The 22,664-nt window shown below is 33.5% G+C and overlaps 1 protein-coding gene across 5 annotated transcripts in view; it reads left to right on the top strand.

Annotated features, from left to right (window-relative positions):
- The window catches only part of LOC138696412 (serine/threonine-protein kinase GA29083), a 72,784-nt gene that overhangs the window by 25,356 nt on the left and 24,764 nt on the right, over window positions 1-22,664 (top strand). For all 5 annotated transcript variants that reach the window (XR_011331374.1, XM_069821356.1, XM_069821355.1 and 2 more), the window contains 3 exons: window positions 5,986-6,132; window positions 19,669-19,815; window positions 22,238-22,480. Coding sequence is in view for 4 of the 5 variants with exons in the window: in XM_069821356.1 (XP_069677457.1) it covers window positions 5,986-6,132; window positions 19,669-19,815; window positions 22,238-22,480 (537 nt within the window). In the remaining variant the exon portion in view is untranslated. The remainder of the gene's footprint in view (window positions 1-5,985; window positions 6,133-19,668; window positions 19,816-22,237; window positions 22,481-22,664) is intronic.

The raw sequence follows: 22,664 nt of genomic DNA, 5'->3' as shown, positions 1-22,664 counted from the left end.
CCCTCCTTGTCGACTTAGGGCATCCTCCTTCTTTCCCCCCTTCCTGTCCTTCAGTCCTTGACCTCTCCTTCCTGCTGTCCCCCTTGTGTTGATCAGTGTCGCGTCATCCTACCACTTCCGCTATTGTCAACAGTCCTATGTCCTTGTTGCTGACATGGTGAAGTTTGCATTATTTGTGTACAGGTATCTCTCCTTTCCATGATGTCATTCATGTCTGCTTTTGCTGTTTCCTATCCCACTGTGTCAGAATTTCTTGTACGGTTAATGCCTTCACTTCTGATTATTCTGAACTTATTGACTCCTGTCTTATATTCTCTGATTCACTTTCTTGGCTACTAATCTCTCTTCTTATGGCTCTATCCATTCTTTCTCCACCCATTTGCTTATTTATTATCTTCCTCATTTTCATTTTTAAATTCTTCCTATTTCTTTCCATATCTTATGTCTTCATCTTGTAATTTAAGTTTTCTAGACGAAATTTTAGATAAAAAATCCAATGTCCATTCTTTCTATCTGCCCACATAAATGGTACCAACAATCTTCTTCTGCATCTCATTTCGTAGTCATCTATCTCAAGCCGAATATTTGAATTTTTTAAATAAGTTATTTTCTTTTACTGAAAAATTTTTCCTTAACATACTTTTGATTTTAACCAAGAGAGATCGATTCAACCCCCTTCCAATTTTATAGGCCTCTTCAATTTGCCCGTCACTCATGTCCATGTTGAACACCTCCCAACACACACTGAATACAGTCTCATACATTGTCACTCCCTTCTCCTGCTCCATTTCTCTATGCAAAAAAATACTAAGTTTTTTTTCCTCTGCTTATCTTCCCAGAATTTTAATTTCCTTTTCATTTGCTTGTTCTCCTACTGCATTTCTTTTATCTTCTCTTTCAACTCCTTCATTGTATTCTCCATTATTATGTTCGAATTTTGCTTCATTCCAGTCTATGACCTCATTATACCAACTTCTTACTAATGGAGCTTTCTGTACACGTCTCTCTCGAATGCTGACTGCTGTAGAACTCGAATTTCAAGATATACAGCTACTCTTATCTGAGGAAGTGCAAGTGCTGAAATGACTTGTGATGGTTGAATGAAACATTTATCGAAGAATGTACAATTCTGGCAAAAGGTTTTCATGATTGTAGACAGATATAAAAGCTTTAAAATTTCTATTTGCCTTTTGTGAACAAATGTTTCCGATGTTTTGTAATAAAAGAATACAAATCAGCTCGATTTTTATGCAAATTTGAGACTAAAAGTGTTAAAATTAAACTGGATGCAGGAGAGAGTGCTCAAAACATACAGAGACATGGTTTTCTCTTCACATTTAGTTGAGCAGTTATTGGATATATCATATTTTGTTCACTTCTAATATAAATATGAATTAAGAAAATTAAATTTGTTCTTACCTCTGATTGAGGTTCTGGCTGATATGTATATCTATTATCAGGCAGTACATCTCACTTGACGATATGTGTCAGAGAAAGAACAATTGTTTGTATGCATCTGAAGTCTGATTAGTGGAATATGTAGCTAATCGGCAATGTATGCATTGAAGGGGGAAAGGAACCATTATTTCCTGGCCTAGTTGCCTCATGAGTGATGCCTTATTGGTGGTACTTATGAGGTTCAAACCTGTCTTTGGACAGTTGACTAAACAACAACAAACAAATAACAACAAATCTGTTCTTTCTTTTCTTTAATGAACCGTTTTCATTTTCTTTCTGTGGTTCGTTTTAACATTTAAGGGCATCCTGCATATTCTTTAAAAGACTAATTTGCTTATGTAACTACCATAAAGATGCCTAAGTTCTCAAAAACAGTGGATCCATGGTTTGATTTTAGAAAACTCAGGGTCTGCAGTTATTACCTAAATGGGAACTGCTGATGTAAAAGGTACCATAAACTGGGGTAATACTGAACATAAAATTTGATTTTCTGAGCATGAATTATTTGTATTGTTATCTAAAAATCTGCAAAAATTAATTGCTTTTTATGATGTATTGTTTTGTCATAGTAATAAGTATGTAAAATTTTGGATTATTACATTGTCAGTTTTGTTTTGTTGAAAATAAACTCTCACCCATACACACGAGTAATACCGAACAGTTTTTGAGGAAGTAATATCGAACAAATATCCATGCTCTTAAGGGGTAATACTGAACAAACCTCTTGTGAAATGGAAATCTGAAATGTACAGTTCATTAGTAAACATTGAAAGGAAAGTTGTATTTTCATTTTTTTTTTTACATATTGGTAGTAAGAAATAGACTACAATCGTACACTGCATACAGACGCGCACATATTTACATACAAAATACGTAATATCATGACCAAAATGAATGAAAAATAAATGTATCAATGTCTGGAAGTAAACAAAATCGAAATTTGACTTCGTTTTTACATACTTGTAATCAAAAAATAGGCTACATGTACAGTGTATACACACATTCACTCATATATATATATATATATTTACATACAAAATATATGCACACATTTAATGTAATACCAAAAAATGCACACTAAATATAAAATGTTAATAAATAAACATAATCATAAACTATATTTTCATAAAACACAGAGAATTGTTCAGAAAATAACAGTAACTGAAAGAAGCAGAGAGTCACCAGATTTTTAGAGTCAACCTGTAATATCCTCCACTCGAACTACCTGGTTGTCCATTGTCAACCCACGTAGGGTAAAGATGTTTTGCTTTGTAAAGCACAGGTTGGCAGCATCTTCCTATCTCCTGTCACTGCTATCATGATACTGGTGCTTGTTTTCGTGGTATCCAGTATACTTTCTGGATGTTTACATCCTCTTCTTACAATTACAGTTTCGTTACCAGGGTCCATAAAGTTGATTTCATCGTAATTTACAATATTTTGAGGTGAAATCTCCTTAACAGACATTTCCAAATTGTCAGAATATTGATTGACTACAGTATCATTGATTGCTGACATTCTGACACTGACTTCTGGATATCCTTTTATTAGAGATTTGATATAGTCAGTTCCTGACATGTTGTTGACAAATCTCTTTTCTTGCCTTCCCTGTCCATCCAGAAGCCCCTTTACCACTATCCTTACATCATAATGTCGTAATGAAAAACCCCAATCCTCACAGAAACAAGTTCTTCTATTAATAGTTTCTCTTCACAGTCACTGAGCACAGTTGGTCTTCCAGATTTCTCACTTTTCCTCTTTTTTTTTTTTTTTTTTTTTTTTTTTTTTTTTTTTTTTTTTTCCCATGCAGCATAGATTTTGGCACACTGTATTTATATATATTTTTTTAAGTTTAAGTGTAGGTTAATTTCAAGGTTCTCACCTCTACTACTGCTTTTTCCATAGCTTCCCTATCATAGTTTCGTAGGTCCTTGGCATTGTTCGGTATTACCTGCTGAAAGTAAATTTAAATCAATAATTAAAATAAATAAAATTAAATAAAGAAAAAACTCATTCAGCATTATTGTTGATCTATACAAAAAGTACATAATAAATATCTTACCTCTTACTTGATTGATTTTGCTTCTAAAAATGTTTGTCTCTCTGCTGAAATATACAGAGTGTTTACGGGCTGGTGTTACAAACTTTCAGGGATGATGGGGAAGAGCACATGTATCAATTTGTGATCAGGAACCCTGGTCCGGAAATGACTGAGTCGAAAGTTATAAGCAAAAATAGTTGTGTGGAAATGGAATTGTAATTTCGCTCCACGTGCCCTCCTTCCCTTAACCTTTGGAACAGTTGTGGAAAGATGGTATTGGCCGGATGTCTCCTACGTGGGTACTTGACCCAATACAATCTGTGAGCTTGTCTACTGTTCCCATTGGCTCATCCGTATTCGAAAATCAGGTCTGCATATTCCGCTCTCGTGTACTCCTCCATTTCACTTGGACTGATCGACTGGACACTGCAACTTGTACACATACACTGCTGTCTACAGACGTGCATATCAGGACCAACCATGTCCGTTACACATTACACCATCTGCATTGCTTTAGTGTAGTTTCCTGTCCCCACCCCTCAGACAGCGCACTGAATGGAATACTGTATGTAGATAGCATAAACAACATCAGATGAATATAGTTATGTTTAAGATGTATTGTCGGACCATCGCTGTCGTCGTTCTTGGAAAAGTTAATGCCTGTACTCACTCCATTCCACCCGCTTTCCTCCCACCACATTAAACAGCAGGCCATGAACCTTGCCAAATAGGGATGTTGTCAAACTTCCGTCAAACGGTGTCATAAAGAACTGGTCCTCTATGCTACAATATTATTTCTTTCAATCAAAATACATCTTGTATTTCTACATTTTTTAAACCTAAATCCCATGTCTCAAATCACTTTCCATAGTTTTTCTCTCCAACCTTGGAAATTATTACTTCTCTCGCAAGCTTCAGTAATTTCTTCAATGTTGAAACTTCTTTCTGAACGGTATAATATTCTTGTATCTTTCTTCTTAAAATACATCGGTTCATATCATCTACAATAATTAGAAGTTTCCTTGGTCTGTTCTTCTCTGGTGATTCTAGCTTTTCATCTGCTGCACAGACTCCCTCTCTCCTGATTTTCTTTATTAGGAGTTCTGACCTGTCTATATAAATTACATAAAATGTTGTATTATTAGTATTAGTTAAGTAAGTAATTTTAATACGTAATCAATTGAAATAAAATAAGCCTCACCTGTGATATCAGTTGCTCTTTTCGTTGCCTGATTTATAGGAAACAGATATTGACCTGTTTGTTTCTCTTCATCGCAAAATGCTATTACGTACTTGCTTAATAATATTTCTTTCGCTACTCCGTGCTATAGTATTCATGTTGAGTTGACAACACTGGACTGCAAGTGCAAATATTGTAAACTGTCCCGCAAGAAGGCCAAAATTGTGAGTAGTGGGGGACAAAGGGAGTGAGATAGGAATGCAGGGAGAGAAATTAATTACCGAGGCTGTGAAGGAATTAGGGTTCAGTTCGCATATCTTACAGGGGCACAGATCCGATGGTCCGACTATACAGATAAATACACATAAATAAGGTGTACAGAGGAATAAAATTATTTCATTTCCACGCAACTATTTTTGCTTATAAATTTCGACTCAGTCATTTCTAGACCAGGGCTCCTTATGTCAAATTGATACATGTGCCCTTCCCCATCATCCCTGAAAGTTTGTAACACTAGCCCGGAAACACCCTGTATTTAGAATGCATAAGTTTATTTTTCTGATCTTTGTGATAGAAGAAACTTAATCAGCTGTATAGCAATAAACAAATGATACACAGACCTTTTGCAAGCAATGCACAATACTGACTGACTGACTGACTGACTGATGTTATGAACAGATAAACAACAGCACTGCCTTCTTAACGTTTCGTCTGTTTGGTATTATTCTCCATTCAGTATTACCCCTGTTTACAGTACTCGTGTTGATCTTCAAAGAATAGGACATGCAACTGTGATTTAAAAAGCAAGCAACCACAATTCATTTGGGGCATGATGTTTATGTATATTAAATAAAATCACAATATTCTTTGCTTTTACTGATCTTTCAGCAAAAACCAATAATTGTATTTTATTAATTTGGGTGAATTATCGGATTTTTGTTTTATGTTATTGTTATTTAGGTTAATGTAACAACACTTAGGGTATTTTTTTGTTTTCTATCTGGAACTGTATACTTATACTAAGTATTTAATTTAAGAGATAACTCTGTTTCTCTAATATTCCTGGAAAGCATAGAAAGTGCCAAGATATATACAGTTCCTTGCTTTCTGTTACATTGATCAGTATTATGCTTAGCTCAGGAAAGGCATAATCAATACTCTGCTCATTCTGTGAGAGATCCTAAACTGTTTCAGGAATATTTGTCTAAATTCAGACTCATGCTGACTTTGAATGCAGTCATGTTGCCATCACATGAATATGCAGAAGAAAATAAGTGCACTGCTGACATGAGTTGTATTCTTTCAGGGTGGAGACTTGTTTGATGCCATAGCATCAGCAACCAAGTTCTTAGAGAAGGAAGCAAGTATGATGATCCGGAATCTAGCTTCTGCATTGTTCTATTTGCATAGTTTGAATGTTGTTCACCGTGATATTAAGCCTGAAAATTTGCTGGTGAGTGTTGACAGGCAAACATGAATTATTATTAGAATCGTCTAAAAATTTAACAGTATAGGCTATACAACCAAATTAAACTAAATACAGCATTAAAAGTAGAGTAAAAGAGAGAACGATAGTAAGTAAATGATAGTGTGTATGTGAACATGTGTATATAAAATCAATTCATAAAACGAAGCTATGCAGTAAAAATGACCACCATGGGTATCCAATCTCCACCAGGCCCAACACGATGTTTCAAAATATTATCAATGAGTCAGTTGAATTATTTCATTGTAACAATAATGAATGCACTATTACTAACGAATATCAATTAAAATATAAGAGTAAAGGGTGAATTTTAAAACAAAATCTAAATTAAAGTAGTAACTCTTGAATTTCAGTGGAAAAATCTGACATTGTTGACAATGTGGCTGTCCTGCCATCCAACATCTTGTGAGAAATCAACAAACTAGCAACTGTAAGTCTCGAACCTTCCAGTTGGCTGAGAAGTTTCTATTGTGGAAATTTCCATATCTAGTATATAAATCTAGCTTGGCTAGCTCATCACTTGGAATGAATCGGTGTTAAGTCAGTACCAGTACTAGAAATACACATTACAGTGAGTTAACTGTTTTTGTCTTTGGTAATCTTTTTTTATATTGATATTATATATAAGTTTAATAACAACTGATGCACAATGATTCTTATCACTAAAAACCCGGACAAAGTTAATAACTCCTCTTCTAATGGTCATATTTACTTGAAATTTGGTATATTGATTACTAATAACGTGTATGTAATGTAATTCAACATACCTATGTATATGGCTTATAGATTTGGAAAGTACTTTGACAAGGTCAATAGAAATGAATTGTGGATTATGAAAGGTTTACCACAAAATCTAGTAATAGATCCAAAAAGAATTCGAACCTAACAGCAACTATAAATAAAGGAGTGAGACAGGAATGCCCTCTCTCACCATTACTATTTAATTTATATATTGACGATGCTGTAAACAAATGGCAGAAAGAACAGGAAACACATTTTAAAATAAGAAATACAGTTTCAGACTCAATTTTATTTGTGGATAACCAGGTTCTGATATGTAGCTCAGAAGTTGAACTACGAAAGTTCTTATTTAAACTAAATAATGTATGTAAAGAATTTAACCAAAAAATATCGAGCAACAAAACTAAGGTTTTAGCATTTAAGGGACCACAGACAATAAGAGCTGAGGGAAAGCTGATAGAACAAGTCAACTACTTCGATTACCTATAGTCGCATCACTCTTGTTTCCGGCAGCCAGTCATGTTGCAGGTCGGCTACATATAAACTTATGCATTGTCATTCGCTGCTGATGATGTTATGCACTTTCTAAGGCTCAATAAATAGTGAATATAATCACCTGCCATTTTGGTTCTTTTGTTGTCATTCGCAGCAAGCATACACGGATGCTATTTGCGACCTGTTAAACATTATCATGTCATAGCTCCTATGATATTAAATCAAACGCACTATAATTTTTAGGATTCAAAGGTAAATATCTAAGGAAAGCATAGAAAAAAATTCGAAATCAAAATCTTTTTGGAAAGTGAAAAAAAAAATTACTAACTTCGAAGTTTAAACTAGACATTAACACCCTCAAAAGTTGATAAGCGACAAACTTTTTTATTTTTCACTTTAGATGGGGGTGAAAGTGAGAGAAAATGTTTAGAAAGAATAGAAATTTCTTTTAAAAGTGGCTGCTACTCAAAATCTTTACTGGTTTGGAGTTACGGCGAGTTAAAAAATGCTGGGATTTGCCTTCCGGACTTTTGTATGTAGAGTGACAACTTTAATCTGTTTACTGTTTATTTATTTAATTAGCTAGTGAGTACATATTACATTTATAAAACAAAAATGTTTCTAGCCATTACCATAAAAGCCAGGCTCGTGTACAGTGTGGTCTTAGTCAATAATATAACATAAAATTTACAAGGACAGTTTACTAAATACAGTAAGTAACTTAATTGAAACCAATAAATATAACACGAGCAAGGATAAGAAAGAAAGAGAAAAATACACATTTAATATAAATTGACAATCCGACAGAAACAATAAAAACATGAATATAGTCGACAGAAATAAAAGGTAAAAAAATACATTTGTTAATATTATATATCATGGATAATGTTACAAATTTCTTTTTTAAAAGCTTCAATTTTAAAATATTTCAAATTTGGAAAATGATTTGTAATTTTATTATGAAGTCTTGGGCCGAAACTAGCACCATGTTTAAGAGCTGCACTTGTATGAAATTTAGGCTCAATTAATAGGAAAGTAGACTTTTGTCTTCGAGTACAATATTCATGTCGATTAGATTTATGTTTTATTTGATTTCTGTGGTAGTAAGTTAGTAAACTATATTTTTAAATTTCTTCAATACATTAAAATCTGTATAAATTAAATTTGTTGGGTAATCCATATTTTTGGTCAGACAAATTTTTATTAATCTTCTGTGTAATAAAATTAATGGATTAAGTACAGATGATGCCATGCCACCCCAATTTATTAGACCATAATATCGTCTAAACAATCATTAATACAATATTATTGTATTAATGATTGTTAGAACTGCGGATTCTCATAGAAATCATCGCTCTGATTTCAAATTTGTTTCCAAAATTCTTCCATTCCTTAAGGTTTTCGAGTTAATCGTGAGTTTTTAAATGTAATTAAAATATTTTTAGTCCATAAATAATATCTATGCTGATTAAACAGTAGTATGTCATACTTTGAAATTGAGCAAAATGAAATGAATGTCATAGTATAATTAAATTTATTATTGATATTACTGTCAATGTTATTATCATCATCATCATGATTATTTCGTGCAATGAAGCTCTATTGTTTCACTTTCCTACCCTAGCAGAAAAACTAATCCGTTCCAAACCGACTTGGACATTGCTATCTCCGATTTTCTTTTTTAACTTTTTCGGACATGTTTAATACTTTACTGAGTCTTGGGCTTAGATGAAAGGTAAAAAATATATTTATTTATATGGGGATTTATATGCAATAAATGAACGCATTTATTTAGCAGCATTAAGTGCTTGTGGCCTTCTCTTCCAGTCAAACAGATCTACAATAAATACAAGTACAAAAGTTATAATAATATTAATGATAATAATAATAATAATAATAATAATAATAATAATAATGCCAGATAAAATCAAATAAATTAACTGCTTGTGGCCTTCTCTTCCACAGAAACTATTATTATTATTGTTGTTGTTATTATTATTATTATTATTATTATTATTATTATTATTATTATTATTATTATTATTATTATTATTATTATTATTATTATTATTATTATTATTATTATTATTATTATTTCACTGTTAAATCCGAAAGTTTGTTAAATCACGAATTTTTTCAAGGGTAATGCTACAGTACAGTATAATGCATTACTATTTTAATATGAAACACTAAATAGTATGAGGGTCCAATTATAAATCAGTACAGTAATAAAAACACTTTCAGACCGTTTTAATGATTAAAAAAAACCCTTTCTGTTAGTCACTGATGGTCCAAAAGAATATGCAAACACTTATTTACTGGTAGAAGGTTGCTGTGAACTAGTAGGCTGAAAGAAGAAAACATCGATCTTAAGTTTCTTTGCAATTGCATGCTGTTTCTTTATTACTAAAGATCGAAACTGCCTAAAACGTTCATAATATGCAAATTTGGCTCGTATTTGTTGGGAAATAATCTACAAATAGAGATTTTAAAATATGTCCATTGAATTGAGGTCCGTTAAATCGAGGGTCTACTACTATTACTACTACTACTACTACTACTACTACTACTACTACTACTACTACTACTACTACTACTACGATGGCATCACAGCCCAAAATCGAGCCTTAGCCTACTCAATTTTCTTCCTCCAACTGTCCCTGTCCTGTGCTAATCTCCTCCAGGCAGTTGTTCCAAGATAGTCCTGAGAGTCAATCATTACCGCATCTATCCATCTATTTTTGGGTCTTCCCAATTGGTCTTTTACCATGTATTTTCCCTTCTAAGATCTTTTTTGGTATTCTGTTCCCTTCCATCCGATAGACATGTCCGGCCCATTCAAGCCTCCTTAATTTGATGAAAGTAACAATATCAAAACTTCTATATAATTTATATAGCTCGTTATTATAGTGTAGTCTCCACTGCATATTTTCTTGCACCGGCCCAAAAATTCTTCTGAGTATTTTGCGTTCGAATATACCTAGTTTAGCTTCTGTCTCCTTAGATAATTAATAAGTATTTAATGAATTTCAATCTTAAGACATATCAACTTGCAAATGTTTATTTGCTATTTAATAACAATATATGAACGTTTTTGCCGTTTAGGGCATCTTCAGATATAACAAAACATATAATCTGGACCTATAATAGTAAATTATGCAAATAACAAGGAATAGAGAACAATATATGTGATACATGAAATTCATGAGCTTTATGTAAAATATGACATAATACAGGATGAATATTGAGATAATCTTTGGATTTTGAACTTAGACTGGACGAATATTTTATTTTATACATATAGCTCATGTTACAATTAATATACAATGATTAAAATTTGTCAATGATGTTAAATTTAAAATTTACAATGATGATAATAAAATATTTTAGAGTAATCATGGCTGAAAGTTGTCGTAAGTTACAAGATAGTTTGCGTAGTTGATGTTCGTGTGTTTTGTAATTATTTCACTTAGAGAGGCCGTTGGCATTTGAAATGGATGTTGTTTGACGTTGATGACTACTTTACAATTAATATACAGTGATTAAAATTTGTCAATGTTAAAATTTAAAATTTATAATGAAGATAATAAAATATTTAGAGTAATCATGGCTGAAAATTGTCGTAAGTTACAAGATAGTTTGCGTAGTTGATGTTCGTGTGTTTTGTAATTGTTTCACCTTGTAACTTACGACAACTTTCAGCCATGGTTACTCTAAAATATTTTATTATCATCATTGTAAATTTTAAATTTAACATCATTGACAAATTTTAATCATTGTATATTAATTGTAACATGAGCTATATGTATAAAATAAAATATTCGTCCAGTCTAAGTTCAAAATCCAAAGATTATCTCAATATTCATCCTGTATTATGTCATATTTTACATAAAGCTCATGAATTTCATGTATCACATATATTGTTCTCTATTCCTTGTTATTTGCATAATTTACTATTATAGGTCCAGATTATATGTTTTGTTATATCTGAAGATGCCCTAAACGGAGAAAACGTTCATATATTGTTATTAAATAGCAAATAAACATTTGCAAGTTGATATGTCTTAAGATTGAAATTCATTAAATACTTATTAATAATTTACCAGGCATATTGATATATAAAATGAATTGTAAATTCCTTAGATAATGCCCAAGTTTCGCTTGCATAACAGAGAATACTTCTAATAATTGTTTTGTATATTTTAAGTTTTGTTTCCTTGTGCACACAGATTTCAATATTGTGCTTAATGCAAAATAGGCCTTATTGGCTGCAGTGATTCGACTCTGTACTTCAATTAATTCGTTATTGTCACTTGTCATTAATGTTCCAAGATATTTAAACTTCTCAGTTTCTTCAAACATGTTTATCGTCAGATTAGGAGGGTTGTATATATTCTGTTTATTTCTTATTTGTGTCATTCATTTGGTTTTACTTGCATTAATCTCCAACCCGATTTTAGCGGCTCCTTGTTCCATGTCTTTATACACTTCTTCTATTGCTGTCAACGACCGTCCCATAACATCCAAGTCATCTGCGTATCCTACTATTTGAACACTTTTGTAAACCAAAGTGTTGTTAGGATCTATATCTGTCTGTGTTATCACCCAATGTAAAGCAAGATTGAAGAGCATTGGTGCTAGAGCATCCCCTTGTTTCAGCCCATTATCAATATTAAATTGTTCTGTTGAACCAACATATATCTTCACTTGAGCCATGGTTTCTGCCATGGTCATCTTGACGAGTCTGATTATCTTTGGATGTATCCCTTGATGAATCATAATTTTGTATAATCCTTGTCTATTAATGCTGTCATAAGCTGTTCTGAAATCTACAAACAAATGGTATAAGTTGAGATTATACTCCCAGAACTTTTCTGTCATGCCTTTAACAGTGTAAATTTGATCTATGATCGATCTTCCTGCACGGAAGCCGGCTTGGTACTCGCCTATGATATTCTCGTAGTATTTCTCCAATCTTTTCCGGAGAATGTAAGTGAATATTTTGTATATTATACATAGGAGAGTTATGCCTCTATAATTTTGGCACGAAATCGAGGGTCTACTTTAATCAATATCATCTGTGAAGTAATAGGATTTATGACAAAATAGGTGTGCAGCATAGTTTGCTGGTTTCCAGACTGAAGTGCATAGTGATTTGTACGTTGAGATCAGAAGCATTAAAGACCATTAATAAATAATACCAAAGGGAAATACTGAATAACAGGAATGGCACTTAAAAGGATTGGGAACAACAATTTCAGAAAGAACTAATGGAACGAATGAAGGACAAATGATGGAAGAATATAGCTGTTGACACCCCAATGAATCCAGGATGCGTAGCAGTTGCACATATCTGAATGGCTACAGGACACGACTGTCATATACAGAATTGGAATTCTGGATAGCTCTTTTAGCCCGCTTTGTTATATTGCAAGAAAACCTGGATAATTCTCATCTTCAACACTGCTCTGCACTCTACTCTACAAACTTCTATGACTAATATTGAGAAGCACGAGCAAAACTTTTTAACACAATTTGTTATCTGTTATTGTTTTCATTTCACACTTTGTTTGTTTACACATTGTACATATTATATATTTTAAGAGAAAGGTCTTTGAGTAAAAATATTAACTTTTAGTGCTTATAAATCTGGGCTCTAGTTATCAAATCTTGCCAATGAAAACAGTTATCTGCACCAAGAGAAAGAATGAGGAATTAAACATGTATTTGTATTTATGTACTTTTTTCGAAGTATAAATACATTTTTTTCCCGACACATTATGCAATCAAAATGTGACTATAAATAAAGTGCATTTTTTTTACTATCCAATGTAATAAACCCTATTTCACCCTGAGGTATATTAGGGTATATTAGGATATTGGCAACAAGATACATATTTTATAACCAATAAACATTAGTAAAGTGATAATACAAAATAAATAAAGTGAATTTATAAAATGCTCTATTTTTAGATAAAAATAGTGTTTTTCACGCTTTTATGATTTGTAACATGTAGAAAGTGGTATTTGTAAAATTGGTGGTGGTGGTGGTGGTGGTGGTGGTGGTGACGGTGGCAGTGGCTGCAGCAGCAACAGTCTAATGCTCTGGATATTGATACTCCAACATTCACTGTCTTGTTTTCCAATAATACTATATTTTGTAACCTGTGATAATTCACTTCCTTCCACTCTTGTAATTTGCTGGGCATTTTGAAAGGTGTAGTTTATCAATTGATGTTGAATGATTGTATAACACACACTTTTAATATGAGTACGAGTATATGCCTATTCTAAACATGTGCTGGTGTACAATTCAAGACATTATTAAAAAAACAGCCCTAGTCATTTTTAATAAAATTGAGTTAAGGACACATTTGCTACTATTTCAAATGCTTATAAACTCCAAAAACGACTCATGTCAGGTGCAATAGCCACAAGGATGAACACCAGTTGTACAGAAACAGCTGGTATGTGATGTTCTGTTTATTTTTATTGTTCTCCTGAAAAATAGCAGTTTTGACAAGGGTTGTTTTTGTAATAATGTCTTCAATTGTGTTCTGGTACCAATCTAATGCTGAGGCCACACAGAGCACTACGCTATGTATGCGATGTTTGCTATATTCACTCTACCAGTGGCCACACTGAAAGCTATGGTTTTACGAAAACTCTTCTGTGTACCAGTCGACAAAAATACATTTATTCATACACAATACATTTACTCTAATCTCCTTCAAAGTTGTCCCCTTGGTAATGCACACACTCCTCCCAGCGATCCCGCAATTGTTGAAAACACTTCTGGAATGCATCTTTTGGAACGGTGTTAAGCTGGACCATCGCATTCCACATGTCTTATCTTGATTTAAATCAGGTTCCTTTTGGCGGCATTTTCAACTTCGGAAATAACCAAAATGAATGTCCCCTACACATCTCCACCGAAGGACGCCTACTCTACTTCATTTGTTTACATGGAAAAAATTAAGGTTCGATATTTTTTGAACACACCTCGTATATTAAACTTGATAGATGTACTTGATATTTGAAGTTATGTTAATAATTTTTTTATAACTGTTGACTTTTAATGCTTCCCTAAATATAAAATATGTAAGACATCTAGTCTGGAGGAACATTTTGCTTCCGACTCATTCATTATATTATTGTCATTGATGGGCAGTGGCAATTACTGACCCTTTCTTTGTTATTTTTCGGCCTAGTCAAGAAGTTTGGAAACAAAATCTCTGAGCTTCGATTTTGTTTAAATGGCATGCGTAGGACCTCAAAGGGCCAATAAAACATGTCAAATAATACTCTTGAGTTATATTTTTGTAAACATGTTTATGCGTTATTTTTCAATATCTAAATTGTTACTTCTTGAGGTTGTGGAAAAAAATCTAGCTCCATCTACGAATTAATTTCAACAAATAAAACCACAGAAATTGTGGTAGAACTGGGGTATGACATGTTCATATTATCAATCAGAAGCAACCTCTTACAACATGCCTGTAGTACATTACATTTTCGTTTATGGCAAATCAGTAACAGTCACTACCAAATTGTTTCGACTTTCACGAGTACACCCAGTTGTTTCTTTGTGTTTGTGTGACTGCCTACTTCGACATCATTCTAGTGCAATTTTTACAAATGGCTCACCTATAATAATATTTGTGTGTTTGTGTAAATATAAACTATGAAAATGCCAAAGATTCAGTCATCGAAAAGTACGCTGGTACAGTAATGGATAGAGCATATACCAGGACTCACCAGTGATGGAGAAAGAGTGATTTTTTGTCAGTATTGTAATGATGATAGAGACTGGATTAATCTTGCACAGGAGAGGGACCGATGGAGGGCTTATGTGAGGGCGGCAATGAACCTGTGGGTTCCTTAAAAGCCAATTGTAAGTAAGTATTGTAATGAATAGGAGAAAGAGTGATTTTTTGTCAATATTGTAATAAACAGGAGAAAGAATGATTTTTTGTCAATGTTATAATAAACAGGAGAAACAGTGTTTTTTTTGTCACTATTGTAATAAATAGGAGAGAGTGTGATTTTTGTCAATATTATAATAAACAGGAGAAAGTGATTTTTTGTCAATATTGTAATAGACAGGTACTGTAATTTTTACATTATTTTTATTAACTAAGTATTGAAAGCAATCCGTCCCATCTGTATCAACTTTGAGAAAGAACTGAATTCTGCATGAGTCCACTCTGCAAACAAATCGTGAAAGCATTGGGAGTAATTCCTGCATTTGCTTGTGTGTAGACAAAACCAGTGATGTTATGGGGCAGGTGTATAGGAAATGGAAATGTTGTTGTTGTTGTTTTCTAATGCCAGGCGTTTGACAATAAAGTCATTTGACCTCTTGCACTCCAATATTTTTCAAAGATATTATCATGACCAGCCACTGAAGCACAGATTTTGAGGTGTTCCGAATCCATTTCTTGGTTTGAGTTGCACAATGACAGTTAGGGGACTGATATATTCCAATTCTATGCAGGTGTTTGGCCAAACAATCATGGCCTGTTGCCAATCTAAATGCAGCTACAGACGATTTTCGTTGTAAATCGGGAATTAACTGTGGATTTTGATGCAGAGAGTTCCATTTTTTCCCATGGGATGTGTTATCAAATTTTGTTTGTTGAAGTCTAAGTATGTAGATTTAATAAATCTTTTCACAGAGTAATACGTAGATTTAGTAACAGGTCTGTAAGTAGCAGTGCTGCCCTTCTTTGCTAAAGCATCCACATTCTCGTTTCCCAGGATTCCACAATGGGATGGTATCCATTGGAATACAATTCTTTTATTGAGTGATATTAATTGAGAGAGCATTTTATTTATTTCTGCTGTTTGAGATGAAGGTGTGTGTTTAGAGACTATTGATAGAATAGCTGCTTTGGAGTCTGACAATATAACTGCATTTTTAAATTTACTGGTGTAGCATAGAAGATTCCTGAGACTTTCACTTATTGCAATGATTTCTCCATCAAAACTTGTTGTTCCATACCCAAGAGATCTATAAAGTGAGAAGAGACAGCACATAACACCTGCACCGGCACCTTGTTCTCTGGAGATCAAGGATCCGTCGGTGTATAAATGAAGCCAGTTTTGTGGAGGGTATCTAATATTAATTGTCTCTAAAGACAATTGTTTTAGTATTTCAGTGTTTACTTCTGATTTCAGTATTTCTTGTGTTAAATTTAGATTATATTCCATATTTAATAGAGTTAAAGGGTTTGGTTTAATTTGTAGGTTTTCTTTTAAATTCGGGATATTGATTTTCTGTTTTAATTCTTGAACAATGGATATGAAACTTTTTTGAGTTTTCAATCTACAGAGAGGACTGTATGAATGCCAATTGTTTCCTGGTAATCTAATAAGTTTTTCATATTGAATCAGTGCTTTGGAAATGGAAATGTAATTGTCGGGAAAATGGATCCCTATGAAGCTTCATCCCTTCATCTCCCTTGTTCAAAGCAGCTAGATAAAATCAACAGCCACACTGTCACACATTTTATTAACAAAAGTCGACAGCTGCTATTTCCTACTGGTATTGAGGAATCTAAAGTTCTTCTTTTGAGTAGCGATGCTGCATCTTGCATGAATGCTGCTTCATCTCTCCTGAAAGCCTTTAATCCTAATATGGTCCACATAATCTGTTTAGCCCATGCATTACATAGAGTTGCTAAAACCATCAGAAATGAATTCCCTGCAATTAATAGCCTTGTGTTGAACATGAAAAAGGTCTTCTGTAAATCCCCATCGAGAGTAGCATTGTTCTGACAAATGCTTCCTTCAATCTCTCTTCCTCCAGAACCTGTAATCACTTGCTGGGGCATCTGGATTTTTTGCAGCAATTCAAAGGAAATAAAACCAGTATAATAAGGAATTACAAATCAAACCAATAAAGACAAAAATAATCTAAAAACAGGAGCAGTGTATTATGCTGAACACTTAGGAGAAGTTGCCGGTGTGGTGGATGCATTGTCAGAAGACAGTGTGACATAATTATGTGAAAGCTGTGAAAGAACTGTTGCAGGATAGCACCTTGAAGAGGGATATTTTTTACATCCAATTAAATTTTTCATTTCTGTCTCATTGTATAACGAAACTTGAAGCAAAGGGGAAATCTCTTCAGGAACAAATTTCAATCATTAAGGACACAGAAGCTAAAGTAAAAGGTGCAACAGGAAGGGTTAGGGATAAATGGAGTAATGTATTAAGAAAAAATCCTGGATTTTCAATTCTGAATAGTGTATGTGATGCTATGAATGGGGAGGATGTAGATCTACTAGAACAAATAAGTATGGCAAATATAGCTAAATTTAAATATGCACCTATCACATCAGTGTCAGTTGAAGTCTTCTTCAGCTTACAAAATGTTTCTTTCAGATAAAATATGAGTTTAACACCTGAAAATCTAGAAAAAAATAATTGTGATGTATTCCATTGACAACTATGAATAGGATAGCACTAGGAGAATGAGAATATCAAAATAATTTTACTTTGTGGTCAATAAATAGATTTACTATAGTTGTTATTTAGTCAACTGTCAGAAGAAAGGTTTGAACCTCATAAGTAACACCAATAAGGCATCACTCATGAGGCAGCTAGGCCAGGAGATAATAGTGTAGGGTGGCTAGTTCCTTTCCCCCTATAATGCATACATCGCAAATTAGCTACTAATCAGACCAGGTGCATATAAACAATTGTTCTTCCTCTGACACATATCGTCAAGTGAGATGTACTGCCTAATAATATACATATCAGCCAGAACCTCAATCAGAGGTAATTAGTATAGTTAATTAACTTTATTTCTTTTATCACTTTCATATTTCTTACATCCATTTTGCTGTTAAAAGCCTAAACCAGTGTTTTTAGAACCTATTTACAGTTCTTAAAGCTTATTTTAGGTGTCTAAATCTACATTTGTTTAGAGCCTTCGGATATTAAGTTAAATGCTTATTTTTTCTGTAAGGATAAACAAAACTAGTTAAATATCATCACGTTTTATATAAAATATGAACGTTTGAAAATGGTTTTATGGTATCTAAAAATGTCTATTTTGCCCATTGAGACCTATTTTTAAGGTTTTAGAGCCAAAATTGTCTATTTCTATTTGTTATGTATATATTTTTTAATTTTCGTGTAGTAATGAAAGAGAATGTTTTGAATGTCATGGGGTGCGTTTGGTTCAAATATCCTGTAATAGTTTGGTTGTAGAAATGAAAAAATTCCTGAAAGGTGTCTGTTTCGTTGAACACTTGAACAGAAAGTGGGAATGTGATGAATCAGGAGAATGTAGTTCTCCCTAAAGAAATCAGTATGGCAAATATTGCTAGATTTAAATATGCATCCATTGTTTCGGTATCATTGAAAGAATTTTTTTTGCTTATAAAATGGTTCTATCTAAGAAAATGCGAAGTTTCACAATAGAAAATTAGAGAAAAACATTAGATATTGCAGTGACAATTGTGATTATGAATAATGTGTTAATTGTAAATTCAATGGTAAATTAATTAATTTAATTGCAGTATGAGCACTTACGTATTAGCAGCCTTAGAACAATGAGGCCAATGAATTCATTAAAAATTGCGTACCGATATTCATAATTTAAGACTTAACAAAAATAAAGTTTCTAACCACAATATTTTTTACTGTTTTTGTCACTGTATACCATAATGCTTAATACTCACTAATTAATTGCATTTTTATAGTTACTGTAGTTTGTATGGATAGAAATTACATAAATTACACAAATAAAATAGTATTTTTAGGTGACTAAATCTATGTTTTAGTGCCTATTTTGATAAATTGAGGCCTATTTTAGGTGCCTAAAAGTTAGTTTTTAAGTGCCTAAAAATCCGAAATCTACTGATCACACAGATAGAAGTGTGTCACAAGGAACATTAATCATATATCGACAACAGTGATTAAAAGTCTTAACAAGCTATTTAACATGGCTGGAGCAAAAAAGAAGCAGCAAGAATGACAGATTTGTTCGTTGCCATCTATGAACCTGTTCATTGTTGTCAGTTGTATAATAAGCAACTACCATTTTAAAACACTGACTCATCAATTTCAAAATAATTTAACAAATCAGAGACCAAATCAGTCGAGTATATGTATCCAATTTCAGGGATGAATGGTCAACTTAATATAAATTATATTTTGAAATTGACCTGCAGCATACAAAAAGTTGAACACCCGTGATGATGATGATTATTATTATTATTATTATTATTATTATTATTATTATTATTTCCCCAGGTTCAAATTGACAGGCATGGTACTAAGTTGTTGAAACTTGGAGACTTTGGCCTTGCTCAAGTGGTGACAGAACCTCTGTTTACAGTGTGTGGCACTCCAACGTATGTGGCTCCAGAAATTTTGGCTGAGACTGGATATGGCCTTAAGGTATGAATCCTACAAATTATTGTCTGTATACTTACTTACAAATGGCTTTTAAGGAACCCGCAGGTTCATTGCCGCCCTCACATAAGCCCGCCATCGATCCCTATCCTGTGCAAGATTAATCCAGTCTCTATCATCATATCCCACCTCCCTCAAATCGATTTTAATATCCTCCCATCTACGTCTCGGCCTCCCCAAAGGTCTTTTTCCCTCCAGCCTCTCAACTAGCACTCTATATGCATTTCTAGATTCGCCCATACCTGCTACATGCCCTGCCCATCTCAAATGTCTGGATTTAATGTTCCTAATTATGTCAGATGAAGAATACAATGCGTGCATTTCTGCATTGTGTAACTTTCTCCATTCTCCTGTACCTTCATCCCTCTTAGCCCCAAATATTTTCCTAAGAACCTTATTCTCAAACACCCTTAATCTCTGTTCCTCTCTCAAAGTGAGAGTCCAAGTTTCACAATCATACAGAACAACCGGTAATATAACTGTTTTATAAATTCTAACTTTCAGATTTTTTGACAGAAGACTAGATGACAAAAGCTTCTCAACTGAATAATAACACGCATTTCCCATATTTATTCTGCGTTTAATTTCCTCCGGAGTGTCATTTATATTTGTTACTGTTGCTCCAAGATATTTGAATTTTTCCACCTCTTCGAAGGATAAATCTCCAATTTTTATATTGCCATTTCGTACAATGTTCTGGTCACGAGACATAATCATATACTTTATCTTTTCGGGATTTACTTCCAAACCTATCGTTTTACTTGCTTCAAGTAGAATTTCTGTGTCTTCCCTAATCGTTTGTGGATTTTCTCCTAACATATTTACGTCATCCGCATCGACAAGAAGCTGATGTAAACTGTTCAGTTCCAAACCCTTTCTGTTATCTTGAACTTTCCTAATGGCATATTGTAGAGCGAAGCTAAAAAGTAAGGTTGATAGTGCATCTCCTTGCTGTACTCCACAGTGAATTGGAAAAGTATCAGATAGAAACTGGCCTATAAGGACTCTGCTGTAAGTTTCACTGAGACACGTTTTAATTAATGAAACTAGTTTCTTGGGAATACCAAATTCAATAAGAATATTATATAACACTTCTCTCTTAACCGAGTCATATGCCTTTTTGAAATCTATTAATAACTGATGTACTGTACCCTTATACTCCCATTTTTTCTCCAATATCTGTTGAATACAAAAAAATTTGATCAACAGTCGATCTATTATGCCTAATACCGCACTGATGATCCCCAATAATTTCATCTGCATATAGAGTTAATCTTCTCAAAAAAATATTGGACAAAATTTTGTAAGACATCAACAAAAGTGATATTCCTCGAAAGTTACTACAGTTAGTCTTGTCCCACTTCTTAAAAATAGGTACAATTATGGACTTGTTCCATTGTTCTGGTACAATTTCCTTTCCCCAAATAGAAATTACAAACTTATAAATTTCACTAGATAATGCGCTTCCACCCTCTTGTAATAATTCTGCTGGAATTTGATCAACAGCTGGAGACTTGTACTTTTTCAGATTTTCTATCGCAATTTCGACTTCAGAAAGTGTGGGTTTGGGTGTAAATGACTCAGCAGTTTGTATTTCAATTTCGTCCTGATCATTTCTATTTGGCCTTTGTACATTAGTAGTTGCCCAAAATAGTTTTTCCATCTGTTCAGGATTGAATGAGAGTCTGCAAGCAACTCACCATTCTCATCCTTGATCATGTTTACCCTTGCCTGATACCCATTCTTAAATTCCTTTATACCCTTATATAAATCTCGAATGTTTTTATTCCTACTATTTGTTTCTACCTCATTCAGTTTTTCCTTCAAGTAATCTCTTTTTATTCCTAAACGTACGACTTGCTTCATGTGTTTCATTGAAATAATTATCTCTATTCGCCTGAACTGGATCCTGTAAGAATTTCAATTTTGCCTGTTTCCTTCTTTCTACTCCCTTGGAACAATCTTCATCAAACCACGGTTTCTTTTTCTTAGTTTCACAATAACCTATGGTCTGCTCAGCTGCAATTTTAATACTATCTCTGATATTTTCCCATACGCTATTAACATCTAACTCTTTCTCAACTTCGTTGGATCTTCCTAAAGTGAAATTTCGACCTGATAATGTTGCTTTAGTTTCCTCGTCCTTTAATTTCAGAATATTGAGTCTACTAATATTAAATTGTTGCTACTCATTTGGTTACCGATAGTCTTTCTCTTAATTCTCCGATTACCAAATAATGGTCAGAATTACAGTCTGCCCTCCCCCCCGAAAGAATTATTGTCTGTACACTCTACAAAAGTAAATTTTTCCTGAATTAGTTGCCTTAGTGTGTCTGTTTTCCTTTTTTCTCCTCAAATTATCTGTTTCTTAATGAAACTGGAAATTACTGCATTGTGTTTTGTTCAGATTGATGTGTGGGCAGCTGGTGTTATTCTCTACATTCTACTGTGTGGATTTCCACCATTTGTGAGCACAAACAATGACCAGGAAGAATTGTTTGACCACATTCTGACAGGTCATTATGAGTTCAGCTCTCCATACTGGGATGAGGTTTCAATATCTGCTAAAGACTTGATAGCACACATGCTGCAAGTCCAACCAGAACTCAGGTTCTCTGCTGAAGATGTGCTGGATCACTTGTGGCTTGCGGTGAGTTCAACTACTTCAAGGTAACAGACTATATTAATTCCTAATGGTAACTAAAGCAGCAGCAAAAGCAGTTCTGCTAAGTGAATATTGGTGGTGAGGTGTGATTTTGTCACTGTGATAGGTTTGTGACTGGTTCAGACTGTGACTACAGTTCCAAAATCACAGCTTCGAGAAATCATCTCTG

Source organism: Periplaneta americana, chromosome 3, assembly GCF_040183065.1.
Source record: "Periplaneta americana isolate PAMFEO1 chromosome 3, P.americana_PAMFEO1_priV1, whole genome shotgun sequence".
NCBI lineage: Eukaryota > Metazoa > Arthropoda > Insecta > Blattodea > Blattidae > Periplaneta > Periplaneta americana.
This window is presented reverse-complemented; position numbering and strand designations above follow the sequence as displayed.